The 12,889-nt window shown below is 42.3% G+C and overlaps 1 protein-coding gene across 6 annotated transcripts in view; it reads left to right on the top strand.

Moving 5' to 3' along the window:
• ADAM23 (ADAM metallopeptidase domain 23) overlaps nucleotides 1-12,889 on the top strand; it is a 410,305-nt gene that overhangs the window by 307,276 nt on the left and 90,140 nt on the right. For 4 of the 6 annotated variants that reach the window (XR_013218285.1, XM_077275748.1, XM_077275751.1 and 1 more), the window contains exons 12-15: nucleotides 794-878; nucleotides 3,301-3,397; nucleotides 4,535-4,586; nucleotides 5,781-5,880. Coding sequence is in view for 5 of the 6 variants with exons in the window: in XM_077275748.1 (XP_077131863.1) it covers nucleotides 794-878; nucleotides 3,301-3,397; nucleotides 4,535-4,586; nucleotides 5,781-5,880 (334 nt within the window). In the remaining variant the exon portion in view is untranslated. The remainder of the gene's footprint in view (nucleotides 1-793; nucleotides 879-3,300; nucleotides 3,398-4,534; nucleotides 4,587-5,780; nucleotides 5,881-12,889) is intronic. The other 2 variants (XM_077275750.1, XM_077275752.1) reach the window with 1 other exon arrangement.

The following is a 12,889-nucleotide window of genomic DNA, read 5'->3' as shown; positions in this document are numbered from 1 at the left end:
TTGACAGCTGGCTCTCTGCTGCCTAACTGCGAGGAGCCACCTATCAATCAGCATGACATCGGCAGTCACATCACGTTGCCAGAGCTGCTCGTAAGAGGAAGAACTGCTTTGTTGATTTTTAGCAGTTGACTCATAGGCAGGAGCGGTCAATGATTGTTCTCTGCCAGTGCCGGGTAGAACAGGCAGGTGGTTGTCATCAACTACCTACCCGTTAGTTTTTATAACAGTAGTTAAAAAAAATAATAATTAATGTCCCATGTAAACCTTTTAATGTCACAGAAGCAAGTGGAAAGTCAGCAGTAAAACGTTGAAATTCCTTGTAGTTGATCTGCATAATACAGCTATGTCATATCATAAGTGATAGCAAATATTCTGCTAATGGGTATGTAAGAAAATATATGAAGTCAGTGGGCCAGCCAAATATTCTGAACTCCAAGGCAGTGAAACAGTGTACATTTGGTGAAAGACTTTTGTGCAAGTCCTGAGTGGTATCACTCGCATCATTTTTCTGAAAAATGGCATTGCATTGTTTGATGCATTTTTTTTGTGGAAGTCTAAACTGGTGTCATCAGGAAAGCAATGTAAACTATTCCTTATATTTGCCATTTCCCCGGGATCCACTTTTGTCTTTGGCTTTAAAGGTAGACACTACAAATTGAGATTAGACAGTTTTAAAGTGCAATAGATTTATTATGTTTTTTTCAAAAGTGGAAATTTACTTGAATAACTAAGTCTCTCTTTGTCAATGTCTTGTCTTATTTTTAAAATATGTATATCTGTATTGTTTATAAAGGAATGGAACTTTCCACTATAAAAGAAGCAGTATGAGTTTCTTTGGAGGAGTCTGCTCCATCTCTAGAGGTGTGGGAGTGAATGAGGTAATACTTTACCCTATATAAAATAATGCAATTTCATATTATTAAAAACTGATATTTACCACTTTTAGAGCCCATTTAGACTGGCCGATCATGGTCATTAATCAACTACCGATCAGCTGCACGATCATTTAATAGCTTGGCCTACCTTACTTCCAACATTAATGTGATCATTCAGTGTGCATGGGATATTATGATCTCGGCAGCACATATCCTCTTTGCACAAGATGATGTGCTGTCGATACAGATGATTGCACTTCCCAATCCTGTCTACATGCTCTTCTTAAAGGGAACCTGTCACCCCCCCCCCCAGGGCGTTTTTAAGTTTTTGAGTCTGGGAGTTATGATTTCTCCCTGACTCAAGCGCCTCGCAGCCGTCCATCATCCCACTTGTTAATGAAGGCTCGCGAGACTTTGGCACTATCTTCAATGGAGCATGGTGACCCGCTCCACTGCGCAGGTGCCAGATTCATAACACACTGCAGGGCGGGATCTGGGGCCTCTGCTACACGAAGGCGCTGTGATGTCACAACAGCGAGGAGGCGGCGCCTGGTGGGATGATGGACCGCTGCGAGGCGCTTGAGTCAGGGAGAAATCATACCTCTCGGACTCAATAGAGGTATGGCGCCAAAGTTATAAAAGTGATTAATTCAGCATTCCTAGGGATGCTAAACATAAGAGCCACCTTCACAGAATGCATCCTTAGTGCTGCTGAACGTGGCTCTTTTATTTAAAAATGCTCTGGGGGGTGACAGGTTCCCTTTAATGCTTAATGACTGTGTACTCATTAGATACAAGTTGGCTGAGCCCTCATATTTTGGTAGAATTGAACGATATCTAATATGTCTGGTCAGATTAAAACACCAAGTCTGTCTCCTGCTATTGTCATTTTATAAATTTAGTTTTGATTAGTCCTGAGCAAATGTGATCTTGGTGATCAGACATTTATATTTTAAGATAGGAAGGACCATAAATATTAAATTGTTCCTTGTTACTTAATTCTCCTCATCCTGGGGGATTGGAGATGTTAAGTTTGAATAGACGCATCTCCCCCTGCCCATCTCTGATGCCTCTGAGGCCTAATGTGTCAAAAACCAGACTTGATCTCTTCACTAGTGATGAGCGAATATACTCGGTACTCAAGATTTCCCGAGCACGCTCGGGTGTCCTCCAAGTATTTGTAAGTACTCGGAGATTTAGTTTTCAGCACCGCAGCTGAATGATTTACATCTGTTAGCCAGCATAAGTACATGTGGGGATTCCCTAGCAACAAGGCAACACCCACATGTACTTATGCTGGCTTACAGATGTAAATCATTCAGCTGAGGTGAGGAAAACTAAATCTCCGAGCACTAAAAAATACTCGGAGGACACCCGAGCGTGCTCGGGAAATCTCGAGTAACGAGTATATTCGCTCATCACTAGTCTCTCTAAGTTGACCACTTTGCTATTATTCCCACATCATGCGGAAATCTCCGCATTACTGCTAGCAATGTTGTCATGTTTTTACTTAAAGAGAAAATGGACAAAGAGCAGCACGTCCAGATATTTCAATTATTATAGAATTGTTTTTTTTACTCCCAAAAGTAAATGAATTGAAAACATTTAAAAAATATGTCAAACACAGGACTTAGCTACTGCGACTCTGGATGATTGCTGGCAGTGATCATTTGTGAAACTACTTCTCTTAGAAGGACCGATAGAAACAGCATTTCTTGAACTGAAACAGAGCACCTCCTCCAATTGTAGCTCCACTGATTTTGGATCAGTTTTTCTTTTTCATCTGTGCCATGGTAATAAAGGTGCAAATTTTCTTCAACCAACTGGGTGTATACCACAGAACTTTTCTTTGGGTGCAGAGTAGCTGCAGAGATCAGTGAGGAGAGGAGGCCATTTTTTTTCTGCCCTGCATGATACTGCCTTCTTCTTATTATTGGTCAAACGTATGCAGGGGAAGAAGTACACACCCCCAGACACCAATCTCTGTTAACAACTTGTTGAACTATAACATCAATTATCACCTAAACTTTACTAGCTAACATCTTTCCAAAGCAGAGGAGAAATAAGTTCTCAGCTGTGCAGTCGCTATTCCACAATGTGCCCTGTTTTACATGCTCAAATTAGTGAAAGGTCCTCTTTGAAATCCATATTGTATTGCACAATATTTTTTGTCTGTTTTTTGCAACCAAAATTCTTCCACAAATGTGCAAGTACAATGTATAATAAAGTCACACTCCCATAAGAAAAAAGATCAGGATCTAAATAACTGAATATTAATTATCTATCTATCTATCTATCTATCTATCTATCTATCTATCTATCTATCTATCTATCTATCTTGAGTGCGTGTTCATATATTTATAACAGAAAGCAATAATGTTGCACTATACTGTTGCACACTAATTGCTATACATTTGTGTCACAGTATGGGTTTTTGATGGCCATGGCCCAGCAGCTGGCACAGAGTTTAGCTCAGAACCTTGGTATACAGTGGGAACCAGCCTCCAGGAAGATGAAGCCAAGTACGTATCATTTTGAGGACATGAACTCTATAGCATGTATAGAGATGTAAATGCATGCAAACAGGCAATCCCTGCATGTGTTTTGGCTGTCGAACAGCCACGAGACATGCAGCCACGACGACTCGAACATAGTATTCGAGCACACCAAAGATATTCTATTAGCACACGAGCATGCTCTGATAACACCTTATTCCGGCACGCTTGCTCATCACTAGTAGGCTCATGTTCACATTGGCCACTAAACAGACAAAACCTAATGTAAAAACAAAATTATCATATACCCTGCAGTAAATGAATAAATAAGAATAGTGCATGAAAATAACATAGGGTACTTAGTCTACATAATTTTGATCAAAAACACGTAAAAGCCATCTCACCGCATCACGGGGACCCTATATGGAACAGTCCTAACCTCTGCTATTAATACCTTACCATATGTCAAATAACGTAAGTGTGAATAAGGTTTTTCGTTTTTTGCAGTCTGTGCAAATAAGGGCTTGGCTTCTCTTTTCTTTGAGCTGGACATTACGTTTATATAGCTCCCCACTGCTGGTTGTCCAGTAGTCTAGGCCTCAGTCCTGCTCGGCCCTTATTCATCACGTCATTTGACATATGGTAAGGTTATAATACTAGAGGTTAGGACTGTCCCGAATAGGATCACCATGACTTGTTGGGATGGCTTTTACTTTTTAACTAATGTTACCCAAGTACCCTATGTTACTTTCATGCACTATTACTATTTATCCATGTACTACAGGATATTTGCTCATTTTGTTTTCATCTTAGGTTTTAGCATGTATAGAGAGTCTTTACTTTTCATCACAATGGTTAATACTTATATTAATGAGTGAAAAAAAGTATGTAAGCTATTTGATTTGTTATCTTTGAGGTAATCTAAAGACCAAATTTTCTTTTTAAGATTGGTGTTTTTGTAATTTTACCTTAGTTATTCATTACAATATTATATTCTCCAAGGAAAACCAAACATTATCACTAGTTATAATAGATTGTAAATCTGCTGTTAATAAAGGAAATAAGTAGATTGTATAATGAGCTAATAGTATCCCATGTTGTACAGTAATGTTATGGGTTTTTCACAACAATACACTATTCCACTTACTATCAATACTCTTTCAGAAGAATGCGACTGTACAGAGAACTTTGGTGGATGCATTATGGAGGAAACTGGGTATGTATGCTGGTGATATCATCAAACATTATATGGCATTTTACATGTATTACTTTTTGTACATGCTGTAAATAGAACAAATTAAAGTACTGTATATACTTTAGTATAAGCCAACCCGGGTATAAGCCGAGGCACCTAAATTTGCCACGAAAAACTGGGAAAACGTATTGACTCGAGTATAAGCCGGGTATGCATTGTTCCCTCATCCATATCCTGGTATGCATGGCTCACCATCCCTGTCCTTGTATGCATGGCTCCTTATCCCCTATCCTTGTATACATGGCTCCTCATCCCTGTATGCATGGCTCCTTATCCCTGTCCTTGTATGCATGGCTCCTTATCCCCTATCCCTGTATGCCTGGTTCCTATACAAAAAACACATCCTTCTTACCTTCCCTGCGCGCCTTCGCTGCATCTCGTTAGGGCGCCAGCAGCTCCTGCAGCCGAGTGATCACGTGTCCCCCGCTCATTAAGGTAATGAATATTCACTCCAGGCCTATGGAAGTGGAGAGACATGAATATTCATTACCTTAATGAGTGGGGGACACATGATCGCTCGGCCGGAAGAGCTGCTGGCGCCGGCTGGAACTAGATGCAGCGAGGGCGCGCAGGGAAGGTACCATAAGTAGGATGTGTGCTGGCGGCTGTAACTGCGCACTATAAGAGAAATAAATATTCATTGCCAGTGCAGTGAATATTCATTTCTCTTTAGCAGTGGGCACAGGCTTTAGCTACAGCTCCGACTCCTGCTTTTGTGACCTGCTGCTCCCCCTCCCCCCGAAGTCTTTCTGGGACCATGACTCGTGTATAAGCCGAGGGGGGTGTTTTCAGCACAATAAAATGTGCTGAAAAACTCGGCTTATACACGAGTATATACGGTATGTTACCATACTTCTATCTAGATATACCCACTCCTGTCATCCTCTGCCCATCAGCACACTACTGTATATGAGTTATATAATGACTCACTTTTATGTATGGACATTATTAATGGAAAGGGAGGGGCTGTATGTGTTTTGCATGCCTATATATTGTCCATGCATATACAGAATATTACAGCTTTATGCACTGAGCAGTTTGTTAACTATTATTTTTAACTTAAACATTTCCACAGATGTACCAGAATGTGCATGTAAATATATAATGACATTTTTTATTGAAACACATGCCTTTCTTTTTTCTTTTGTCTTGTAGTGTGTACCATTCTCGAAGATTTTCTAAGTGCAGCGTTGCTGAATTCAAGGAATTCCTTTCCCGTGGAGGAGGATTATGTCTTTTTAATAGACCAACAAAGGTACATAAAGATTAGCAGTACACATTATTTTTCACATTCATGTGACTCTCAATATTGAATCAAACATTGTCAATTATGCAGAGAAGGCACATAAATAGAACACCCAGTCTGAAATAGTCACATCAGGGGTTTAGAGAAATGCTTAAAGGGGTTGTTTCCTTTCAAATATAATTCATTCCTGACTACATTTTGTTTAAAAATAAAGAAAAAATCTTGTTGTACTCACCTCCCCAAGGTCCACCGACAAGTCTCCCCCGCTGCTCCCTGGATGTGACGTTTTATGCGGCACTGATGTCACCTTGTCAGTGTGGCAGCCAATCAGCGAGCTGAGCATCTCTGAGCAGAGTGTTCCAGTGTGATGTTAGCCCTGCAGCCAATCAGCGAGCTGAGCCGCCCTGAGCAGTGTTCCAGTGTGATGTTAGCATTGCAGCCAATCAGCGAGCTGAGCCGCCCTGAGCAGTGTTCCAGTGTGATGTTAGCACTGCAGCCAATCAGCGAGCTGAGCAGTGTTCTAATGTGATGTTAGCGCTGCAGCCAATCAGCGAGCTGAGCCGCCCCGAGCAGTGTTCCAGTGTGATGTTAACGCTGCAGCAAATCAGCGAGCTGAGCAAGTCTGAGCAGAGTGTTCCAGTGTGATGTTAGCGCTGCAGCCAATCAGCGAGCTGAGCATCTCTAAGCAGAGTGTTCCAGTGTGATGTTAGCGCTGCAGCCAATCAGTGAGCTGAGCCGCCCTGAGCAGTGTTCCAGTGTGATGTTAGCACTGCAGCCAATCAGCGAGCTGAGCAGTGTTCTAATGTGATGTTAGCGCTGCAGCCAATCAGCGAGCTGAGCCGCCCCGAGCAGTGTTCCAGTGTGATGTTAACGCTGCAGCAAATCAGCGAGCTGAGCAAGTCTGAGCAGAGTGTTCCAGTGTGATGTTAGCGCTGCAGCCAATCAGCGAGCTGAGCATCTCTAAGCAGAGTGTTCCAGTGTGATGTTAGCGCTGCAGCCAATCAGTGAGCTGAGACGCCCTGAGCAGTGTTCCAGTGTGATGTTAGCACTGCAGCCAATCAGCGAGCTGAGCAGTGTTCTAATGTGATGTTAGCGCTGCAGCCAATCAGCGAGCTGAGCAGCTCTGATCATAGTGTTCCAGTGTGATGTTAGCTCTGCAGCCAATGCCAGACGCAGGGAGCAGTAGCTAAGATTCGCCGTTGATCCCTGGGAAGGTGAGTGCAACTTGTTTTTTTTTTTAATTTTGTTTTTTAATGCAGTGAGGGACAAATTATATTTAAAAGGAAACAACCTCTTTAATGTTGCTCCCAATTTACGGTAGATAAATTTGTAGAGCAGCAGGGTTTCCCTTTTTCTCATAAAAAGGTTGTCCGTGACTATTTTTTATTTTTTTACTATGGACCTAAAAACTAACAGGCAGGTAGTTGCTAACATAGGAAACTAGCTGCCTGTTTAACTGGCGCTAGCTTAGAGTGGTCACTGAGTGCTCCTGCTGGCGTTTCAGCTCTTCCATGCCAACAGAGCAGTTCTTCTTCCACGCTGCTCTGTTGAAGGCTTGACGGCCGATGTCAAGCTGATTGACATTCAGATCCTCGTAATTACATCTGGCTCTCAATCAGCATGACATCAGCAGTCACAGAGCTGATGAGAAGCTGCATGACATCAGCGGAACCAACTAAATCACCAGCAGGAGCTGCTCTATGCCATCAGAAACCAACGTCGAACTTAACAGTCAGGTACTTAGCAACTGTCTGCCTGTTAGTTCTTAGGCCCATAGTAAAAAAAAAAATTATATAGTCCTGGATAACACCTTTAAGTGTATTGGATGATAGGATTTGAAATATCATCATTAGTACTTCGTCTGTTAATTGGGACTTCTTGTTATGTGTGTGAGTTAGGGAGTTGCTGCACAAGCATTTTTACACACGTGATGTATTCTCGCATTTGCGAATCTTAAAATTAATTCCTTTCTCAAGAGCTGTAATCTTCACAATTTTTTTCTTGAGATCCAAAATATCTTTTGTCAAGTCCATATTTTGCTTTCTATAAGGCTGTGTGCACACGATGCAGAATTGGTGCAGAATTTTCTGCACAAAATCTGCATCTTCTGGCAGAATCCGCAGCTGTGTTTTTGATGCGTTTTTTGCGCGTTTTTGATGCGTTTTTTTGTGCGGTTTTGATGCTGTTTTTTTGTGCGGATTTTCTGCAGATTTTACCACTGCGGATTTCTATTAATAGAGGGGTGCAGAAACGCACAAAAGAAGTGACATGCACTTCTTTGAAATCTGCAGCGTTTCTGTGCGGATTTTTCTGCACCATGTGCACAGCTTTTTTTTTTCACATTGATTTACATTGTACTGTAAGGGTATGTGCATACGTCAGGATTTCTTGCAGACATTTTCCTGACAAAAACCCGGACATTTCTGCCAGAAATCCACATGCATATTTTTCGCGTTTTTGACGCATTTTTTTGTGCGTTTTTTTTCCAAATGCATAGAATTGAAAAACGCGGAAAATCCGCAAAATTAATGAACATGCTGCTTTTTTTTACCGCGATGCGTTTTTTTCGCGGAAAAAATGCACCATGTGCACAAAACATGCAGAATGCATTCTAAATAATAGGATGCATAATGTATGCATTTTTAATGAGTTTTTATAGCGTTTTTATCGCGAAAAAACCTGAACATGGGCACATAGCCTAAATCACAGTGCAGATCTGCAGCGTTTCTTCAGCAGAAAAAAACGCTGCAGATCTGCACTAAATCTGCATCGTGTGCACATAGCCTAACAGTTCTTTATCATTATATACTGTATGTTTTATAGAAATGCTTGATTTTGCATTAGTTATGAATTATTATATGATCAGCCAAAAATGAAAGGTGATTCAATCTTTACCTTATAACATTTATACTACTGGCAGGATGACCACGGTGTAAATCTGGATGACTTTCTGCACAAATAGCTCATTTGTCATGGCAACATCCACTTTACCACTTTACAGGAAAAACAAACATTTGGTATGCGCCTTTTTTACACAAAGGCCTCAAAGCGCATGCTGGAAATTCTTGTTATGAGGAGAGCTGTGGAAAAAGGGTTCAGTGGCTGAAATCTCGGCACTTATCCCCCAAAACATACCACAGCTAAGTTGCTTGTGAGGCACAGCTGGAGAGACAGCCTTGACAGAAGAGATCATAAACTAAATAGACCTTTCTCTAGCTGTATCAATCTCTGGTTTATCAATGTAATTGACTAATTGGGATTCTGTTATTCTACTATACTAATTTCAGGACATGTATTTTAAGCTCAATAAAGGAACTTTAAAAAAAATGTTGACACGGTGTTCCGAGAACAAATTTTTGTTCTTAAGGGACCATTGTGTATGTGAGTTTGAATGTGCATGTTTGTGTCTTATATTTTATTTTTTGTCGTATGTGATGAGATTGTGTTGGTGCAGAAAACCCAAGCTGTACTTGTTTTTAAAACCTTCAGGACACAGGACAAATTCAGTAGGACACTTCAGTAGGAAATATTCCACTTCTTAGTTTCAATAGCTGTGTGGGTAGTACCTAGTAGCACCCCCTTTTGCAAGTATCATTTTAAGAGTGCTAGGCAGCTGCTTAGAAGAACCCATGGCTGGGGTTTTTGGCATAAGGTTAGAGAAGGCTGAGTTTTTATAAAGCTGGGAAATTTGAATCAGCTGGCTTTTCCTAACAATGATAGTGAACATGCCATAACCCTAACAGGCTAATTAAGGTCTAAAACCCTGGTCAAACTTATCTGAGCACACAAATCTCCATGAGTGATTTATTTAAAAAAAATATAATTATATATATATATATATATATATATATATATATATATATATATATATATATATACAGTACAGACCAAAAGTTTGGACATACCTTCTCATTTAAAGATTTTTCTGTATTTTCATGACTATGAAAATTGTACATTCACACTGAAGGCATCAAATTGAATGAACAAGTGGAATTATATACTTAACAAAAAAGTGTGAAACAACTGAAATTATGTCTTATATTCTAGGTTCTAGGTTTGCTTTGATGACTGCTTTGCACACCCTTAGCATTCTCTTGATGAGATTCAAGAGATCGTGACCGGGAATGGTCTTCCAACAATCTTGAAGGAGTTCCCAGAGATGCTTAGCACTTGTTGGCCCTTTTGCCTTCACTCTGCGGTCCAGCTCACCCCAAACCATCTCGATTGGGTTCAGGTCTGTTGACCTTGTTGGCCAGGTCATCTGGCATAGCACCCCATCACTCTCCTTCTTGGTCAAATAGCCCTTACACAGCCTGGAGGTGTGTTTGGGGTCATTGTCCTGTTGAAAAATAAATGATGGTCTAACTAAAAACAAACCGGATGGAATAACATGCCGCTGCAAGATGCTGTGGTAGCCATGCTGGTTCAGTATGCCTTCAATTTTGAATAAATCCCCAACAGTGTCACCAGCAAAGCACGCCCACACCATCACACCTCCTCCTCCATGCTTCACGGTGGGAACCAGGCATGTAGAGTCCATCCGTTCACTTTTTCTGCATCGCACAAAGAGACGGTGGTTGGAACCAAAGATCTCAAATTTGGACTTATCAGACCAAAGCACAGATTTCCACTGGTCTAATGTCCATTCCTTGTGTTCTTTAGCCCAAACAAGTCTCTTCTGCTTGTTGCCTGTACTTAGCAGTGGATTCCTAGCAGCTATTTTACCATGAAGGCCTGCTGCACAAAGTCTCCTCTTAACAGTTGTTGTAGAGATGTGTCTGCTGCTAGAACTCAGTGTGGCATTGACCTGGTCTCTAATCTGAGCTGCTGTTAACCTGTGATTTCTGAGGCTGGTGACTACCACATGCCTGTATGAGCTCCCTACAATGACTGGGCATGCTGCTGATAAGGTGGCTTATGGTCTCCTGAGGGTTCTCCTCCCAGACCTGGATTAAAGCATCTGCCAATTCCTGGACAGTCTGTGGTGCAACGTGACATTGGTGAATGGTGCAAGACATGATGTCCCAGATGTGTTCAATCGGATTCAGATCTGGGGAACGGGTGGGCCAGTCCATAGCTTCAATATCTTCATCTTGCAGGAACTGCTGACATACTCCAGCCACATGAGGTCTGGCATTGTCCTGCATTAGGAGGAACCCAGCGCCAACTGCAACAGTATATGGTTTCACAAGGGGTCTGAAGATCTCATGTCGGTACCTAATGGCAGTCAGGCTACCTCTGGCGAGCACATGGATGGCTGTGCGGCCCTCCAAAGAAATGCCACCCCACACCATTAGTGACCCACTGCCAAACCGGTCATGCTGAAGGATGTTGCAAGCAGTAGATCGCTCTCCACGGCATCTCCAGACTGTCATGTCTGTCACTTGTGCTCAGTGTGAACCTGCTTTCAACTGTGAAGAGCACAGGGCGCCAGTGGCAAATTTGCCAATCCTGGTGTTCTGTGACAAATGCCAAGCATCCTGTGAGCACAACCCCCATCTGTGGACATCGGGCACTCAGACCATCCTCATGGAGTCGGTTTCTAACCATTTGTGCAGACACATGCACATTTGTGGCCTTCTGGAGGTCATTTTGCAGGGCTCTGGCAGTGCTCCTCCTGTTTCTCCTTGCACAAATGCTGAGGTAGATGTCCTGCTGCTGGGTTGTTGCCCTCCTATGGCCCCCTCCACGTCTCCTGGTGTACTGGCCTGTCTCCTGGTAGCGCCTCCAGCCTCTAGACACTACACTGACAGACACAGCAAACCTTCTTGCCACAGCTCGCATTGATGTGCCATCCTGGGTTAGCTACATTACCTAAGCCACTTGTGTGGGTTGTAGAGTCCATCTCATGCTACCATGAGTGTGAAAGCACAACCAACATTCAAAAGTTACCAAAACATCAGCCAGAAAGCATTGGTACTGAGATGTGGTCTGTGGTCCCCACCTGCAGAACCACTCCTTTATTGAGTGTGTCTTCATAATTGGCAATTATTTCCATCTGTTTATTCCATTTGCACAACAGCATGTGAAATTGATTGTCAAACAGTGTTGCTTCCTAAGTGGACAGTTTCATTTCACAGAAGTTTGATTTCCATGGAGTATAAGTGTTCCCTTTATTTTTTTGAGCAGTGTGTATATATATATATATACAGTATATACACTCACCGGCCACTTTATTAGGTACACCTGTCCAACTTCTTGTTAACACTTAATTTCTAATCAGCCAATCACATGGCGGCAACTCAGTGCATTTAGGCATGTAGACATGGTCAAGACAATCTCCTGCAGTTCAAACCGAGCATCGGTATGGGGAAGAAAGGTGATTTGAGTGCCTTTGAACGTGGCATGGTTGTTGGTGCCAGAAGGGCTGGTCTGAGTATTTCAGAAACTGCTGATCTACTGGGATTTTCACGCACAACCATCTCTAGGGTTTACAGAGAATGGTCCGAAAAAGAAAAAAAATCCAGTGAGCGGCAGTTCTGTGGGCGGAAATGCCTTGTTGATGCCAGAGGTCAGAGGAGAATGGGCAGACTGGTTCGAGCTGATAGAAAGGCAACAGTGACTCAAATCGCCACCTGTTACAACCAAGGTAGGCCTAAGAGCATCTCTGAATGCACAGTGCGTCGAACTTTGAGGCAGATGGGCTACAGCAGCAGAAGACCACACCGGGTACCACTCCTTTCAGCTAAGAACAGGAAACTGAGGCTACAATTTGAACAAGCTCATCGAAATTGGACAGTAGAAGATTGGAAAAACGTTGCTTGGTCTGATGAGTCTCGATTTCTGCTGCGACATTCGGATGGTAGGGTCAGAATTTGGCGTAAACAACATGAAAGCATGGATCCATCCTGCCTTGTATGGAGCATCTTTGGGATGTGCAGCCGACAAATCTGCGGCAACTGTGTGATGCCATCATGTCAATATGGACCAAAATCTCTGAGGAATGCTTCCAGCACCTTGTTGAATCTATGCCACGAAGAATTGAGGCAGTTCTGAAGGCAAAAGGGGGTCCAACCCG

This window comes from Ranitomeya variabilis, chromosome 7 (assembly GCF_051348905.1).
Source record: "Ranitomeya variabilis isolate aRanVar5 chromosome 7, aRanVar5.hap1, whole genome shotgun sequence".
NCBI classification, from domain to species: Eukaryota; Metazoa; Chordata; class Amphibia; order Anura; family Dendrobatidae; genus Ranitomeya; species Ranitomeya variabilis.
The sequence above is the reverse complement of the archived record's forward strand: the minus strand, read 5'-3'. Positions and strand labels throughout refer to the sequence as shown.